Source organism: Jaculus jaculus, chromosome 16, assembly GCF_020740685.1.
Source record: "Jaculus jaculus isolate mJacJac1 chromosome 16, mJacJac1.mat.Y.cur, whole genome shotgun sequence".
Classification (NCBI taxonomy): domain Eukaryota; kingdom Metazoa; phylum Chordata; class Mammalia; order Rodentia; family Dipodidae; genus Jaculus; species Jaculus jaculus.
In genome coordinates, this window is record NC_059117.1 from 41,937,755 (window position 1) to 41,957,503 (window position 19,749).

The window sequence follows — 19,749 nt, forward strand, 5'->3', positions numbered from 1 at the left end:
CCAGAGCTGAGTAATTCTTTGGATGGCCTTTCTCCCCCAGGAGCCTGCTAGCACTTTATAGTACTATGAAGTCTGAAACAGGGGGAGAGTGTCCAATTTAGTTCCAGCTTAATTTTTCCATGCCTTACAACCAAAGTGCATGGTATTTTCAGCTTAGTCTTACTATCTAGTACTGGCAATACCATATATATATATATATATATATATATATATATATATATATATATATATATATATGTATATGTATATGTATATGTATATGTATATGTATATGTATATATATTTGAATCTTTGGGACCTTCCTAACTAAGAGCTACACTCTCTTGCTGGAGTACAGAGGACTGACATTTGCTGCCTGGGATCTGTATTTAGCTTGTAGATATATTTATTTCTTTTAAACATTATTATGTCAGTATTATAGATCCAATGTCTATGTCCCCTGTATTGTGTCACTTTGGCTATTTTCTTAAGATAGAACTTTAGGGATAAATGGTTTATTGTGACTCATGTTTTCATAAGTTTCAGCCCATCAGTGAGGCCCATGGATTCATGAGGCAAGAATCTCTGGATCAGGCTCTTCATCTCACAGCAAAGCAGGAGGCAACACAAGGCCAGAGCCAAGGACCTGATATACTATCAAAGATTCACTTTAATGACCTACTTCTGCCAGCCAGGCCCTACCTCCTAATAGCTCCAAAGCCTCCCAAAATAGTACCAGAAGCTAGGGAGAAAGCACTGAAAGCATGAGCCGTAGCAGCTCCTGCCACATTCACACGTGGAAGCTCTAACCCCAAAGCAATGCTGTTAGGAGGAGGCACCTTTCTGAGATGTTTAAGTAGGGATGTAGACTCCTCATCAGTGGGATCAGTGCTCTTAAGAAAGGGACTCTCAGGATGAAGAGATGGCTAAGTGGTTCAGGTGCTTGCCTGTGAAGCCAAAGGAGCCAGGTCCAATTCCCCAGGACCTAAGTAGGCCAGATGCACAAGGTGATGCATGTGTCTGGAGTTCATTTGCAGTGGCTAGAGACCCTGATATGCCCATTTTCTCCCTCTCTCTCTCTCTCTCTCTCTCTCTCTCTCTCTCTCTCTCTCTCTCTCTGCCTCTCTCTCTCTGTAATATAAATAAAATATCTTTTAAGAAAAGAAAGGGACTCTAAAGAACTCCTGAGTGTTCTTTTTGGCTGGGAGAAGATACCAGAAACCTGCATCCTAAAAGCAAATCTTTGCTACAGTGTGACACACTTATACCCTGATCTCAAACTTGGAGCCACCAAAACTGCAAGAGACAAAGTTCTAGTGATCTCAAGAAAGCTGATCTATATGTCATGTTATAGGAATCCAAATGAAGATAGCCAGCATTAGAGTATCAGGAGGTCTGGCCATGGTTCACCTTTATTTCGACAGCTACAGTGGGCTGATGCTGCAATCTGGCTGTCCCCATAGATACAGCTGTACCTTCCCTAGTGTCCTTACACACATAGGGTTTGGGGTAGTTGTCACTCAACATTTGTACAATTTTTTTTTCAGAAAATCCAAAATATTTCTTTGTATCTATGTCTCTGTCAAGAGTTAAAAAAAAAAAAAAAGATTAGGGCTGGAGAGATGGCTTAACAGTTAAGTCATTTGCTTGCAAAGCCAACAGACTCAGGTCTGATTCCCCAGGACCCGCATAAGCCAGATACATAAGGTTGCACATGCGTCTGGAGTTGGTTTGCAATGGATGAAGGCCCTGGTGTGCCTGTTTTTTTTTTTTTTTTTCTCTCTCTCCTAACTAAATAAATTAATTTTTTAAAAAGATTAATAGGTCTCAATGCAACTCTGTTCATTTATTTCATTTCCTTCCTGGACTTGAAAGCAGCTGAGAGTCTCTTCCCTCTGAAATGGAAGGGAAGTGGTCTTTTGTTCTACTTGGGGCTGAGTGCATATTTATCTAAGTATGTAAGGTAGCTGCTTATTTGCTTAATTATATCATGTGAAATTCTTACTTATTCAACAGTTGTTTATAGGTAGAAAAGGAACCAATTTCCACAGAACAAATAGGAAAAGGTGTGACCCCTTGCCCTAATATTGCAGACACTTTAAAACTTCTCAAAACAGTGGACAATCAGGAGAGGAAAGGCAAGCTTGTTCTTTCATTCTAGACATTTTCCTTAGAAGAAGAGCTAACAAAAGTCAGCTTCGGGCTGGGGAGATGGCTTAGCGGTTAAACGCTTGCCTGTGAAGCCTAAGGACCCCGGTTCGAGGCTCGGTTCCCCAGGTCCCACGTTAGCCAGATGCACAAGGGGGCGCACGCGTCTGGAGTTCATTTGCAGAGGCTGGAAGCCCTGGCACACCCATTCTCTCTCTCTCTCCCTCTATCTGTCTTTCTCTCTGTGTCTGTCATTCTCAAATAAATAAATAAATAAATAAATAAAGTCAGCTTCATTCAAAGCTTTTGAAAAGCTGGTCATGTTAGCAACTCAAACCATAAACATTTCAGATTCCAAAAAATTACATAAATTAGCAGTTTATTCCTGAATTAAAAACTCTCTGAAAGAAACTCTCTCTTAACAGACCTAAGGAATAGTCAGATGACATTTGTTTTATAGGTTGTTGATGTTTTCAAGGCCAGCTCACCTAGAAAGATTCCATACCCTCACAACTCAGCTCTCCCCTCAATAAGTGAGGGGTGCCACATGACACCTGAAGATGCAAAAGGAGATGTGGCTCTTCATATACCCGATATGAATGATTACAAGAAGGGGTTTGGGGAAGAAATGCATAAAACTACATCCTGGTATATTTCTGTTATGAGTATTATAGTATAAGATTGGAAATAAGTTATGTAAAGTCCACTTACTGATCAAAACCTTATCATTTTAATACTGTGAAAAATCAAAACTAAACACAGCATACACATTATTAACAGAATACAAAGCTTCTCTCCTATGCTCCAGTCCCTGCCTCCATGTAGTAGGAAAATTACAGATACATCGTAGGAGATGGCTTGGGCCTCTCGATACAACAGAAAAGCAAACGGGGCCTTTGTGAAAAGGCTGGGTCTCTGTTGCTGCATTTCTAAACGAAAGATTTATGCTTATATTTTGGCCCATTTGCAATACATCATAATGCTTTGCAGACAAAGTTATGCTCTTTTCCCAATGATCTAGTGACCTTAATCTCTAACATTTTGTGGTTTCCTGTTTGGGGAAATGATTGAACAGCAGGCTAAGCTATTCCAGGCTGTGCGGCATTCCCAGTTGGCCTCTATCTGTCTTATTTTTGAATGTTCTCCTGTTCACTAATCAAAAAAAAATTTTTTTTAGGGAAACTTTCCATGCAGATGCTAAATCAGTGAGACCCCTACAATGCAGCCTTCCACACTTCCTTCTCTAGCTGCTGAGCTTATCTTTCTATTATAGTCTCCAAGGTAGCTGGGAGTTCCTTCTGCTTGGAGCAATTAGCATGGCCCACTGGTGCCTTTCCTCTGAACAGAAAAGAATTAATTCCACCAATATCCAGCTCAACAAAGGACAATTCCCTAGGCTTTCCCAAAAGCTTGGCTGCAAAAGGAAAACTTTAATTCAACTGAGGAGTGCAATATTTAAGAAATGTTCCCAACCAGAGGCAGAGTTGTTTCCCTTTCTTGGACCAAGAACAGGCCCCAGCTGGCCACGGCTCTGTCTTTTGGCCCTCCTTCCTGGTGATTTTGTAGGGACATAAGGATGTATTACTCAGGAAGCTTGAGTCCCCAGGGCTACGTGGAGAATACAGGAGTAGGGAAAAATGCAACTATTGAATGAAACAGTAGTCAATTCTATAACCAAGTTGTTCGTAAAATGAGAGGTTTTGCTTTCAAGTTGAAGTGAACGGGAAGACGAGAGCAGGACAGAGCTCAGCATACACCCCCGTGTGCCTGCCGTCCCCCTGCCTGCTGTCTTTTCCCAACTCAAGTAAAGAAACATGAAAGTGGAACAAGTCTGAGTGAGTGTCCAGTGGTCACACAAATAATGTCTTTCAGCCAAAAACATTATTGTTATTTTCTTGCAGTTTGAAACTAAATAACTGAGCTGCTTTTAGAGGGGATGAGAAGCAAAGCCAACTTGAAAAGCATGCAGAAAGCCATCATACCAACTCAGGGATCTTGAGAAGAAAAGTTCAACTACCCAGGAGTACACTTAAAATGAGCTTTCATTATGGCTCAGAAAATGTTTCTCTAGTTGGAATAGAAAAGTTCTAGAGGTCCACTATGGGGGTCCTTTGCTCTGCTTTCTGACCCTATAAACTCTCAAGAATGTCCTGACTCTCAAGCTGGAGTGATAACTTAGCTGTTAAGTCTTTGCCTGCAAAGACTAAAGACCCACGTTTGATTCCCAGTACTCTCATTAAGCACAAGGTGGCGCTTGTGTCTGAAGTCCATTTGCAGTGGATGGAGGCCCTGGCATGCCCATTCTCTCCCTCCCTCTCTTTCTCTCCTAAATAAATAAAAATAAAAATTTTAAAAAGAATGTACTGACTATATTAATAAATGCACTTGAACAAATGGAGCATACCTCAGGAACATCCCCCCCCCCAACTATCCCATGCAAATCTCCTGAGAAGAGAGCAATCATCCCTAACTTATTGTAGGTCAGCTTCAAGTTTATATTCAAGGCCAAAGACTACAACCTGCTCTACTAAGAGGTCGGCAAAAGAGCCAATAATTTCTCTTTCCATATTGTTAATTGCATTTAATTAACATGTATATATTCGTATACAATCCAACCAACCAGAACATCCCTGCAAAAAAAAAAAAAAAAACCCTCTAATATATGCATAGTTAAATCTACAGTGTCACACTAGGCTGCTCGGCAGAGTGGCTAGTGAGCACATACATGTGGCCGGTCCAGATTGAGATGCCCTGTAAGCCTGGATCCACATGGGATTTGAACACTTTGTGCAGAGTAGGCAATGTCAAGTACCGCAGTGGTTTCTAACTAGTGATTGTAAACTGGTATATCAAAATTACATATGTAAATGATCCATATGGCTAACGGCAATATATAATGAATTGACTTTATCTTTGTATTTTTATAGTTTTATATTTTTATATTTTAATGTGCCTCCTAGAAAATGAAATTTATTTTTTAAATTCATATATTTTAAATATAAATTCAGAAATTTATATTTCTAATGTGCTTACATTATAGTTCTGTCACCTGGCACTGATATGATTTGGGTTGAGTATATTCTGGAAAGAACTTATTTGTCAACAGTTGTCAAATGACTGAAGTATCTTCTGAGGATGGTCATTCTTAGCTGGGTAGTCTACAGGGTCGGGTCATGAAATTGGATTAAGGCAAATGGACATCATTTTACCATGGGGGGGGGGCTGGTAGACAGGCCCTACCATGTCTGCCAATCAAGGTAGTAGACAGGAGCTGTGGAGGACCCTATCAACACCCCAGCTGGCTGCATGCTCCCTATCACTATGATCTCCATTCCCAAGTCACAACTCACAGCTATGTGAGAAACTGAAAGCATTCCCCAAGAGATTGTGAAAGGGAAACCAGACACAGTGCCAGTAATGCAGCACTGGGAAGGGAGTGCCCATGTGCCACACAGTTATCCCCAGTCCCAGTACATAGCAGGACGACCCTGTTATGGAAGAAGTACTAAGCAACTTGCAAAAACAATGACCAAGGTTCAGGAGCCCCTGAAAGAAACAGGGACAGTAGGAGGGAAGCCTAGGTTCAGTGAGCGGTGCAAACAGCAGGGCGCAGCCCACCTTTGGCTCTGGCTGGCCTACCTGCATTCCCTCCTCATGTGACCTGTTTGTCTTTCAGCTTGAGAAGATGCTAGTTCTCTGGGAGTGCTCTGGAAATGGGAGGAAAGTAAGTGGGCCTTCATCCAATGAGCCAGGAAAGCTACTTCCATAGTTCAATTTCCATCTGCTGTGATGAGGCCCCAAACTCTACGTAGGTAGATAGTGAAGTTACCAAAAAGTTTCCATCCATATTAACCTCATTAAAAAAGGAGGTACTTAGTTTTATAGCTGACTTTTCTTTAACAAGGGGAGAGATAGAGAGAGAGAGAGAGAGAGAGAGAGAGAGAGAGAGAGAGAGAGAGATGCCTGTGCTCTTTGTGTTTTTATCTATACAGGAAAACCTGGTATTCAGGTGCAAGATTCTCCACCTCATACTCTCAATGGCTCTATTCATAAAGAGAGTCCATTAGCTTCAATTAGGTTTTTGGTGATTTTCTTTCTTCTAAAGGCACAACTCCTCCCTGTTTGGAGAATAAAGCATCTTTACCCCTTTTCTTTCCAGAAAAGGTCAAACAGGCTTAAAAAGATACTACAAATCATTGCAACCAATACGGGACTGAATAGGAGGCTGCAGGAACAAAGTGAGCATACAGAGTGATAAGAGTCTGTGAAGAGGAGGGACAGGAAGAGTGGGGCCAACTCCCCAGGGCTGGAGGTTCAGCTTTTATTCAGTCACAAGGGAGTTCTGCTGCATGCTGACTGCTCTCCAGTGACCAGGCTTGGGAGCAGTAACAGCAGTGAATAGCAGAATGACTCATGGCAGGGGTGAGCTTGGACAAATTCCACCAGGTAAACAGGGCAAATCCTCCTGGGATGGATGGGGAGTTATTTTCTCTTTTTGATTAATAGACTAGAGCCAACTGCCAATGCATTAAACTATCCATTCTCTGATGGAAGAAACAGTCACAGAAAGAGCACTGGGCCAAAAGTTAGACTGAGTAGCCGAGGGACCCAGCGATGATGGCGGTGATGATGGCGGTGATGATGTTGGTGATGATGATGACTAGAGAGTGAACGCCCCAGGCCCAGTCAAGAAATTACACCTGACTGAGGCTCATTGCTTCCTTAAAATTTAAAGTTGAACCATATCCCCATACATCTCACTGGCCGGTGGTAGACATGCACTGCTTTGAAGATCACTGAACTCCACCCAGTGATCTAGTCCTTTAGAACATCAGTCTCATTGTTTTTCATCTTCTCCTACTATGCTTGACATGGATAAAAATTAGCTAGCTTCACAATGTGGTAACAAATACTGCATTGTAATTACTACTAAGCATTTCCATAAAGGAATATTCCTCCAACCTTTACCACATAATCTTTGCAAAGTAAAGTTAACTGATGCACTGAGAGTGTTTGCAGCAGTCAATCAGCTTTCACAGAACCTTGATGTGAGTACACATGTCTTATTTCACTGATTGTTAGTTCCCTGGAATCTGCAAACAAATTATGCTATAGTTTATTATCTTTCTCTTCAAACTGCCTTACCCTGCAATACTTAGGTGCTCCCAGATTTAATTCCTACTTTTCTTGTTACCCCAAATCACAACATACTTTCTAATGTTTTGAGTATATGATTCATTTAACTGACAATACAAAGTTCTTGCAAAATGATGATGTATTCACCAGGAAAAGCAACCTAAAGCAAAATGAATAGCTTCATGAAATAAGAGAAAATAAAAATTCGCATGTCCTCATAATTTTCATACATTTTATCCAACTTAAAGTTAATGAATGAACAGGGAGATATGGCATGTACATATGAAATTAAATTTCATTTCATAATGTACAGGTATGGGTAGTCTATTTATTAGGATGGTTAAAGATTTTTTTAAGTGATAAGCTTGAGAGAAGAATGCCTCATGGAAATAACTTACTCCAATCTTGCACTTGGGTTATAATCAGCATCATAAAAGGACCTGGAGGAGCCTGCAGGGGGAACTGACTTCTGGAAGCACACTGTGACTGTTTGCCTGAGAGAGGCTATTGCTTGTCTCCAGGCTGTGATTCCATGAAACGAATGTCCTAGGTGAGCTTCCTTCTCCTTAGCCATGCTTCACTGGAGCCACTTTCTCCTCCCAGGTGCTTTCTCAGGATCAGTAGGACCACTGCCTTCCCTATCTTCAAAGCACCCAGAAGAAAGTGATCTCATAAGCAGAGGGTAAACAAAGTCATAATTTTATCCATTATGGCAAGATGCAAGCTTGGGTCCAAAAAACACTTGAAGAACTAGGCTTATTTAAACGTGAATGTTTTCTTGATATGCTAACCACTCATCAAATCTAGTTTCTTGTCCCCTGGCACAATTACCATTTTGCCATCAGAAAATATTCTTAAGGAAAATGCCACAGGCAACTAGAATAGCTGGGAAAATGAGTTAAACTAGAAAGATTTACCTTTCAAACTTCTAAGTCGCATCCATTAATCAGGAACTACCCCATCCTAAACGAAGATCCTTTCAGAGCCTAGCATAAGTAAATAACACTGTAATGACCTGGGTGTTATGATTTCAGTCTGGTAGTGAAGCTGAGGAACATTAAGACTTTGAATTCTGAAAATGCAATTAGGGGAATTTAATGAGCTGTAGAATGATAAGTGACATGGAAATGTAACTTTATATTTACAATTTCCTGACTCGATGAACTTCTAAACACACCATAGTAAGCCCTACCCTCCCCCCCCCCCCCTGGGGCCACTTAACTTTTAAGACCACAAGCACGTGTTGGTAAGAGCCAGTATTTAGAGATGGTACTTTCTGAAACCACAGTATGTGTTCACATGACTTAGCAAGAGGGGCAAGCTTAAATCCGAAGCTAATACATGGCTTTGGGTGCCAGTGGCTTATAACGTTTAACTCTTATTAGTCAAAATGATTTCACACAGGAAATGACCAATACACACATGTACACACAAGGCCCACAGTCTGGAAAATACAGACCACATACTTTCTAGGAAGGTAAGAACACCAGCCACACAAAAAGAAGGTGAAAACATTTTTAGAATCTTTAAGGAAAATAAGAACAATGACAATGCTTTATCAGAAGGACCAAAGAACCAGGCATTAAAGCCAATACCTCTTATGGTATTATGATTTCAGAGCTGGCCCACTCACCCACTGCCAGTTGTATTATTTTTTAAATCTTACAACTAACATATGAGAGCATATTTTATTTTAAATACTGCTAGAAAAGGAATTCCATACAGGAAATATAATCAATGGTGATTAAGGTGGTATATTATTTGTATGTAGAATAATTTATTATGAAGATAGCTCGTGTTCTTTATTTCCTTACTTCTATTCATACATATTGCAAAGTACTCTGCACTCGGTCAGCACCTTCAGTGGAATGGACCAGGGTCTAGGCCAATTTAGTTTTAAGCTCCCCCAAGTGCTTCTAATGTACATGAAGCCATGAAAACTACAGCTGGAGTAGAAGTGAAGTTTCAAGATGACAGGAAAAGGGACGATTAAAGGAAGTAAAATGTATTAAGTGACATCCGCTGTCTGTCAAGACTTTTATCATTTCCTGTGTTTCCATGACAATACTTTTTCCATTCATTAAGGGTTATTGAGTTGTCTACCATGAGCCTGGCATGAGCTAAACTCTGGACATGGAGTGGTGAACAAGATGTGTACCACAGCTGCCCTAAGAATGCTTTTTTGTCTACTCAATAAGATAGAATTCTACAGATTAGAAAATGAAAGAGAAATTTTAAATTCCAAGGGCTTGACTTCTAACACAGAATATGAGGTACAAGGTAAATCAAATGTTCACCATTGGACATGCAGACTGTGAAAGCATTCTCTGTCAGTGAGGAAAGTTGGTAGGACTCTCTGTGAGAGTAGATGGAAGCATTTACCTTCACCACACTGCCTTAATAATTCTTTGTAGCAGGTTTAAAGGCTTATAGGATATTATCATACTGAACAGTTCAAGCACTTACTACCCAACCAATTAACTATCTCCATGGCATTAATCACATTCTGTATTATTTAAAATTAAATGAGGAAAGAAGACCCACCCTAAATAAGAATAGTACCATCCCCTGGACTGGGATCCCAGAATGAATTTTTTAAAGGGGGAAGGAGAAAGTCAGATGAGCACAGTGTTTTCCTCTGTTTCCTCCTCCAAACAGATTCCCACCACCCTAGCTAAGAGCCACTCCTCACAGCATGCCCTCCAACCATGATGACCCGACCCTCTGAAACTATGAGCCAAAATAAACCCTTGCTCCTGCTTGCACTCAAGTTTTCGGTCACAGTAACTTGAAAAATAGCTAATGCATGAACTGACATTTCTGTTGAATTTATCTAGAAGAAATCCAAGAGACTAATGTTCCTCTAGGTTCCCTCTCTCTCTCCCTCTCCCTCTCTCTCTCCCTCTCTCTCTCTCTCTCTCTCTCTCTCTCTCTCTCTCTCTCTCTCTCTATATATATATATATATATATATATATATATGATTCTTCTAGTTCTGAGATTAACATAGGAAAGAAGAGTTTCACCTTCCACACATCCCAGACCTGGTCCTAGACTCTAGGACAGTAGCCACGCTCTAAATAGATAAACACCATAGTCATCAACTGCAGATATTGGGACATTGGTCCTCAGGGCCACTCTGTTCCTATTTCATAGGATTCTGCCTGTCAATTTTCTGGTGCTGTTTTTCATTATAGACCTATTTTTCTTTGTTGAAGGCATTACAACCTCATTTGCTACATAGTACTCTGGATTCAGCTATGTTTTCTACAGGGGGTTATCTGGCTGTTTGTACATCATTTATTGAAAACTATTGTTGTTCCTTCGTCCCTTTGCTAACTTGTCAAAATGAGCTGACTATATTTATGTGCTGGTATTTCTACATTATCAATTTGTCTATTATCTTGCCAGTTCCACACAGCCTTATTATTGTATTTCCATAGTAAGTTTTAAGACTGGGTACTAGCAGTCCCCCAATTTTATATATCTTCTATACTGTGTTGTAATAAATCTTTAAGTTTTCCACGTAAACAGTAGAATCAACTTATCTACAACTAAAATATAAATTGCTGAGAGATTTGATTGGAGTTGGATTGGACCTATGGGAAATTGGGAAGAGCTGACATCTTGACAACTGTGAGTCCTCTTATTTATAAGCAGGGAAATTTCTCTTTCTACCTAGCTTGTCTTTGAAATCTTTCACCAGTTTTGTAGCTTTCTTCATAAATGCTTTGCATAAAATTTATTAGTTTTATACCTAAGTTTTCATTTTTGCATATGCTAATGAAGATATCACTGTGTTTTGATTTTAAATTCTACTTGCTTGTTGCTGGTATATAAAAATGTGATTGGCCTTTGTATATTTACCTGATATCCTGTAACTTTATGCTGCTTCATTTGAATTTTCCAGACAGATAATCATGTAATTTTCACTTCTTCATTATATGATGGTCTTTCTCTATGTATACCTGAATTTCTGACCTAACATTGTCTGTCTCTTTGAAGACCTTATTTTAACATTTCTTACAAGGCAGGCCTACCAACAACAACCTTTTTCTATTTTTTTTTGGTACTTTTATTTGTTTGAGAGTAACAGACAGAGAGACAAAGAGGCAGATAGAGAGAGAGAATGGGTGTGCTAGGGCCTCCAGCCACTGCAAATGAACTCCAGACACGTGTGCCCCCTTGTGCATCTGGCTAACGTGGGTCCTGAGGAATTGAGCCTTGAACCGGGGTCCTTAGGCTTCACAGGCAAGCAATTAACCACCAAGCCACCTCTCCAGCCCTCTTTCTAGTTTTGTTTGAGGATATCTTGCATATTAGGTGCTTAGCTCATTTATTTACATTTACTCTGTCTAGTATGTTCTGAACTTCTTAAGTCTGTAGTATTCTGTGTGATGTGAATTTACTGAGACTATCTGTCACCAACTGCTTCCAAATGGCTTCTGTTCATTTTTATTCTTCTTTGGTAATCTCATTAGGTACATACTACTGTTTGTAAATGTTCTGCACCGAAGTTTTACTCTTTTTCCAGTGGAATTTTCTTTTTGTCACTGTGTTTTTTGTGCCTCACATTTTGTAGCTAAATGGTTGAACCTTCATCTGGTCCCTAGGGGAACACTTTAATCACAAGGCCCTGGAGAAGGTATGATGAATACTAACTTTAATCTTCTCCTGTCTCTCTCTTTCTCTCTTTCTTTCTTTCTCTCTCTCATCTCTCTATCTCTTTTTATTACCTATATTTTCTTCCTTGTTTTCCGTGCTGCTGACTTGTAACTTCCAGTGCCAGCTTATGGCTAACATCACAATGAGCTCTTGATCAGAGAGACCTACAAGGTTTCCCAAAAGAAGACAAAATTCTGTCAGAGTACTTGATGACACACCAAAGGTTGGTGGTAAGACCCTGCTGCTGAAGACACCATATGATGGTGTGCCCTAGCTGGAATCTGGAAAAAGAGTCAGTCCCTAGAGAGTTAACTCATCTAGTGCCAGAAGGTGCTACATGAGTGAATGGGGGAAAATGACCAACATCTGTCCAAGCAACTTGTGGTCTAAGCTACCCAGCAGCAAACAACCTGTCGTGATGCTCACACAAATCCAATAGTAACATACAGCCATGGCAGGAAACCAACTGCTCTTGATTTGGCTAACTGATCTGCTCAGTGGAATGGAACCCATAGTTGGAGCTGGGAAACAAGTCAGAATCATATGCAAAAATGAGTCCACTCTCCATTATCAAGCTCCCACCAATCATGGTCTACAAGAGGACCTAAACCTATGAAATTATCTCTTAAAAAACAAATAAGAGCTATCCCATTTGTCCTGTGCTAACTTCATTTTCCATGGGAGAATTTGCATCTCTTTTTCAGATAAATGCAGATCCTAAGTGGAGAACCAGCCCATCACACTTCAAAAGGTACTTGGCTGAAACTAAGAGTAATTGGGGAAATGAGCAGGAGTGCTGCTTTCTTGGTGAACCTGGTACCAGCACAAAGGTGAAGGAGATAGACACAGAGAACACTCAACTCCTATCAAACCCAATACACAGAGACAAAAGGCTCCCAAGACCTCATCACTGAAGCAGACCTAAAATGAACCTAACATGCCACAGGGAGATTTGCAGAAGAGGGGCAGAAGGAATGTTAGAGCCACAAGTTGGGTCATTATGTACAAAGACTTTGTCTCCTACTCATAACTGATGGCTAACCCCACAATGCATGACCCATATTCCCCAACAAGGAGGGTCCCTCAGGAGGGGGGAGGACAGGGAGGAGGCTAATGATGGTACCAACATGACTATATATACTGTGTACATAACTAATAAAAGATTTCAATAAAGCACATGAAGTATTCAAAACTTTATTATAAATAGGCATTGTGCTAGAAGATTTCTTTCAACTGTAGGCTAATGTTGCTGAGCATGTTGAAGGCAGTCTGGCCTAAGCAGATGAAGTCTGCTACATTGTATTAAATACATTGTTGACTTCATTATTTTGAATTTACCATGGGTTTGTTGGGGTATAGTCCCACCATAAGTTGAGTAGCACTGGTAGTTTCTAATAAAACTTAAACAAGTTAGGCACTGCTAAAATAGTCTTGCAAGATAGCAGAAATTGGTAAAAGCAGAATAAGATGGTATATTTCAAAATGTCTCTTCTCCCCTCTTTCTGCCATTAGAATGAAGACATTTTCATTGTGAGAATCTGCTTGTATTCTTGGAGGTAAGATTCACAAAAGTGTAGAGGCCCCATGACTGGGCTTCCTAGTGATTTTTTCTCCTATATTCCTCCAAATTGAATCAGTGATACTACGTAAATTATAGCATGGGTTTCCTGCCTTTGTCAAGGTTCCTCCTCCTGAGTTTCTGTTCTAGTTAGTAGTGTCTATCTCTCTCAATACATTTATATGCCTGGCTTTGCAGTTTGGGAAGGGAGCATTGGCTTGCCTAGTGCCCTTATTTTATTCACAAACTTGAGAAGAGCTTCTGATTATAAGAATACTGCACTAATTTCTATGCTTTCTATGTGCTAGATAGGAAACTGAAACCTTCCTATTTTTGTGATTTCCAGGGTTTCTTGTGTAACAAGCAAATTTTGTTTTGCTAAGACTTGTTGAACTTTCTTGGTAATAGGTACACTTATAAATGTCTTCCATCTACTCAGTTCTGCTTTAGGTATTTGCATACATAATCTCTCTTAGACCTTACAAAAGCTCACCTAGCAGTTCAACTTTTATTCCCAGCTTATAGACAAAGAGACTGAAGCATAGAGAATGCAACACCACAGTCACAAGAATGAAGCCAGTGAGCACAAACTCAAAATGTGTAACTTGAGTCTTAAGAACACACTTCTCACTACAATGCCGTCTTATTAGCTGATTCTGAAAACTCCTGATAATATTTTGACCCGATTTAATCATGCAGAAATTCAACTATTCCACTATATTGTTGTTCATTTTGTTATTTAGGAAGCTATCCACGCAATATTTTAATTTGCCACTCATATGTCTGCTCTTGAATGGGCGTGTCCTGTGAGTCATACAAAAGGACAACTATGTTTCACTGCTTTGCACAGAAACTGCATGAAAACATCACTACAGACAATCCTAAAGGCATTCCTCATTCTATCAGAGACAGGGTGCTGTAAGTCTTATGCTAAAAATAAAAGACACCTATGCTTTCTGAATAGAACAAGAACACTGTTTTCTATGGCAAATTAGCTCTGAGCCTTACATAAATAAAGCTTTAAGGATACTAATGACTTAAGCCAAACAATGTTGTTCTGATTCCATTACTTACACATTGAGGTTTACCATCAATAACAGACAAGCCAACAACAATCACTGCCCGAAGGGCCACGCCTGCTGTATCTCTGAAGCAGCAGTGGGCTTCAGCAGCCGCCCTGTTGCAGCTGCTTTACGATCGACAGCAAAGCTCCTTGCCTGACTCATACAGTGGTGCTATAGAGACTACGGGCTGCCTGGTAGTAGTGCCTCAGGCACTACTGCTGTCTCTGTAAGATCTAGGGAGGAAGCTTCGGCAGGCAGAGGCCTCTAACACTATCACACAGGCCACCTCTAGGAAGAGCAGCACTAGGGGACCAGAGAGCAAGATGAGGGAGTAGTTCTGGGAAATTATAATACACAGGGGATAATCAAGAAAAGAAGTTTTGTGTGTGTGTGTGTGTGTGTGTGTGTGTGTGTAGAAATATAAGGTAGAGTTGAAGGAAAGGAAGTACCCTCTGCTCCGGAACATGTGAAAAGCTCTAAAGCAGACAGCTCTTGGCTTCCTTCCCTTACCTTATAGTTATTCATGATTTCAGTGAGCCATGGCCTAGCTGACTGCATGGTATCTTCTCTCAAGTACTTCTCAACATCAGTACCATCACTGAAGTTCTGGTTTCCCACATGGATGGCTTGTCTTACTTCTGGGAGTGACAAAAATTTCTCGTAGTAACTTTGGTCCTCCAGCTCCTGGGAGAAGGTGAAACAGGAAGGTATCATGAGACAAGGTTAGGCAAGGTCTGCTGAGAAAGCTGAGGAACAAGATTTACCACCATTGGTAACTTTTCCTCACTATTGTAATGTTAGCATAGAACTCTTGAGCTCATATAAGGGGGACAGAATCCTTTGCTGAGGCCAAATCAGGATAATTTATCTAATTTCCTGGTCCTGGATTTTTATTCTCAAAAATGAATAATTTACAATTCAGCACTCTAATTAACCAAGCCACTCACAGTGAAGTTGGGAAAAGGAAGAAAGTGAGATTATTCAAATCAATCATCAGTGGCTCTGGGTCAAGTGCATCTCCAGAAGCCAGTAGTGGTATGGTACTGTTGTTCATTAATGACACACACACACACACACACACACACACACACACACACACACACCAGTTGGGGCTGGAGAGATGGCTTAATGGCTTAGCAGTTAAGGTGTTTGCCTGCAAAGCCAAAGGTTCCAGGTTCAAATCCTCAGGACCCATGAAAGCCAAATGTACAAGGTAGTACATGCACTCGAGTTTGTTTGCAGCAGCTGGAGGGCCTGGCACACCCATCCTCATTCTCTCTCTATAGATCTCTAATTTTCTTCCTCCCTCTCAATAAATAAATAAATAACACTGCTTAAAAGTATGTAACAATCATTATATCAAAAGAAACAAAATATTAAATGATAAAAATAATTATTCCCTAAGAACAAAAATTTTTAAATGTCATTATAAAAGAACAAATACTATTTCAGCCTGGTGTTCACCAGTTTTGTCCTTCATAAACAATTTTCAGCTGTTAATATATTACTTTGTAGGGAAAAAAAATGTATTAAAATTTTTTGTTCCTCAAACTGGGCGTGGTGACACATGCCTTTCATCCCAGAGTTCAGTAGGCAGAAGTAGGAGGACTGCTGTAAGCTCAAGGCCACCCTGAGTCTACATAGTGCATTCCACGTCAGGTCAGCCTAGGCTAGAGTGAAACTCTACCTCAAACAAACAAACAAATAAAACTGTCTCCCTCCATGTCTTATTCTTAAGAGAATATAAATCCAAAGCCACAAGTTTAGAAATCTAATCAAAACTTATTTTAGAGTTCATTTACAGATGGCTCATAAATAAGGCAATTTAAAAAATCAATGCATTGTCATGGGCAGTAGCAAATACTATACAAATTCAAACTCCACATAGCTTCTTTTTCTGTTATTTGATTAATTCTTCATAAAAGATGTCAACTTTGGGGCTGGAGAGATGGCTTAGTGGTTAAGCGCTTACCTGTGAAGCCTAAGGACCCTGGTTCAAGGCTTGATTCCCCAGGACCCACGTTAGCCAGATGTACAAGGGAGCACACACATCTGGAGTTTGTTTGCAGTGGCTGGAAGCCCTGGCACGCCTATTCTCTGTCTGTCTCTACCTCTTTCTCTGTCTGTCGCTCTCAAATAAATAAATAAAAACAAAAAAAATTTAAAAAAGATGTCAACTTTGGCCCTTGAATACCTTAAGAATATTCCAGAGGGCAACATTAAATGTACTGAACGACTCAAGCTAAAAGGAAGACAAAGCACATATTTTCATGAAGGCTTTGGTTGCTGTTAATTCCCCAAGCCATCTCAAGTACAGAACAAGAAATGTGGCATTTTAAAGTCACCCATTAATAGCCTGATATGCAGGACTGTAGTCTTGGACCCATTACAAAGGGATAAATTGAATTAATCCAACATCATTCTGTTATATGGAATATGACACATTCTTATGGTGAGATTATCGCATACACAACCTCAGTGAAAAACAAATCCCAGAGGTTAGAAGAATAAATCATGCCAGATTATTTGTAAATATTCATCTCACATAAAGTCAGCTATGTGTGCTATTTCCCAAATCAGAGGAGATTTGGTTTTCCCAAAAGTTGTAAACAAACATTACTAAGGTTTTTAAAGATGCCATCATTACCATGCACTGGAGAAGGTTGTAGTAATTGGCACATCCTGTCACATTCTGGAAGAAAGATGGGTTACTTGTTAAATCTCCATCCAGCAGCTGATCCAGGATCTAGGCCAGAGAAAGTGAGAGGACAGGACAATGTCAGGGTGGGGGAGAATGCAGACCAGCTATCATTCCATTTACTCAGTAACTTGTTCAATCTTTATTGTTTCATTCACTGAACATTGGCAACAGGCACATGCATTCCCTCAGGGAATCTGTAATCTAGAGGAGACAATAAACAAACTTCATGAGGCAACATGTGTCATTAGAGTGAGAAGCACTCTGGTATGTTGGAGAACAAGGAAAACGTAAGTCAAGATGCTGTGTGTGTACATGTGTGCATGCACACACGTGCACATGTGTGCATATACTTGTGTGGAGGGGACACAGTACAGGAGGACTTTCCCTTGGAAGATAGTATTCAAGTTAATAAGCTGTTGGGGTGAAGTTCAAAAATACAATCAGGGAAAGAACATTCCAGGAAGAAGACTAACAAAACTAGAACTCTCCATATCAGCCTTGTGGGAGAGGTTGCTTTCACATGGTCCCTGGCTACTTGCAGACAGGGAGAAGCAGCTCAGGTTGTGGCTTAGTCAAGGGAGCTGGAGGAAGCACTAGTGGGGCTTGGGGCTGAGAATGCATGACTTTGGGTTTAACTTGGGTGATTGGAGACATGATAACTTGGAGAGTTCGAAATCATGAAGAGCTGGGGAGGCGAACAGGTCGATAGAGTCTGGAGCTGTAGGACTGCATGAGTTGGCATAATAGCACAAGAGAGCTAGAAGGACAGGAGGAAGGCGGTAGTCAGAGGAAAAATGTTTAAACCTGAGGTTGTGATGTGATTGATGGCTTTTTTGTGATGGTAATAAGCAATGAAGAAGTAGAACAAAATCAATGAAAAACCAGAGGGGAAGAATCTGAGCGATGAAGGGTTACAAGCCTGTGTGGAGTCACCAGGAAGTACAAAGAGAGAGTAACACGGAGGCAGTAGCTAAACTAGTCCGACAACGTGAGGATGGATTCCAGGGAGGTAGGTAATTGGCATGAACAGTGAGGAGTAGTACCATCTGAGGCCGTGGAGCACGGAGCTTCTCACTTTGGGAGGAGATAGTCATGTGAAATGAGCAACACATCTACTCTGCCTATGAGCCCCACTGCAGGAACGTAGAGTCACCAAGAGACAGCCAAGCTCACTCAGACTTGGAATAAGAGGTGGTGATAAGACACCAGTTGCAGAGAAGACTGAGGTCATGGCAGTGGGGCTTAGTGAGGATGACACTCCATCATAAGAAGTTCTTGGGACAGATTTTTATGAGATGAATCCAGCACATTTTAACATTGTAAAGTATGAATTTAGTTTCTTACAAAATAAGATACTGTTATCCTGATTTTTGGAAAGGAAAACAAGGCACATAGAAGTGACTTGCCTAGGGCACCCACTGATAATAGCACTGGTGAGATTCTAGCCTAGCCATGACTCTCAGCCCATATCCTCAACCGCATATACATGCTGGGTCCCTAGCAGTCAGTGTCTTTCCCATTCTTAACACCTCTGGCCATTTTGTGGCCTCATAATGGGGCAGAGACACAGAGCCTGGCTGAAGAGTGAGAAGAGCAGAAACCCAGCCAAAGTTCTCTGAGGCAAATTGAGAATCTTGGCTTAGGGCTGTATCCAGATGAATGGTCACCCTTCATCATTGCATAATGAAGTGTCAGTTTGCTTCAAGCCAAAGCTATAGGTTTGTAACTCAGAGCAGGTAGGTGGGTTATTTTCCTAGTATGGCCAACCCCATGGACCACTATAGGCCAGCAGTTAGCCTGAATGTGCACACCACTTCTGAAATTCATCTATGGAAATTCCACTGGGAATGTAAATTCAACCTTTGAGAGTACATTGCTTCCAGAGTCAGAAACCAAAGTTCTCTCCAGCCATGAGTGACTTGCTTGTTGCAGTCAGGTTTGCTTTGCTTGCAGAAAATACCTGACCAAAAACAGCTTGTGGGAAAAAAAAAAAAGGTTTGTTTTGGCTTATAGACTTGAGGGGAAGCTCCAAGATGGGAGGGGAAAATGATAGCATGAGCATAGGGTAGATATCACCTCCTCGCCAACATGAGGTGGACAATAGCAATAGAAGAGTGTGCCAAACACTGGCATGGGGAAACTGGCTCTAACACCCATAAGCCTGCCCTCAACAATACACTCACTCCAGGAGGCATTAATTCCCAAATCTCCATCAGCTGGCAACATAGCATTCAGAATACCTAAGTTTATGGGGGACACCTGAATCAAACCACCACACTGCTCTTTAATTAACTTGATTATTTAAATGTATCAGAATATCAAATAGGCTGAATAAGATGGGCTGAGATCTTGGCATTTGTATCCTCTTGAATTTCAAGATTTCTTAGTGTCTTTTAGTGCAGTCATTGAAACACATTTTGATCAGAGTTACTTATTAAGATAGTAAACAGCCAGGCATGGTGGCACACGCTTTTAATCCCAGCACTCAGGAGGCAGAGGT

General features: G+C 40.7%; 1 protein-coding gene across 1 annotated transcript in view; it reads right to left on the bottom strand.

Annotated features, from left to right (window-relative positions):
• The window catches only part of Cpvl (carboxypeptidase vitellogenic like), a 209,638-nt gene that overhangs the window by 53,077 nt on the left and 136,812 nt on the right, over positions 1-19,749 (bottom strand). Inside the window, exons 10-11 of the mRNA XM_004652772.2 lie at positions 17,196-17,294; positions 15,059-15,232 (exon numbers count right to left, since the gene is read on the bottom strand). Coding sequence (XP_004652829.2) covers positions 15,059-15,232; positions 17,196-17,294 — 273 coding nt within the window. The remainder of the gene's footprint in view (positions 1-15,058; positions 15,233-17,195; positions 17,295-19,749) is intronic.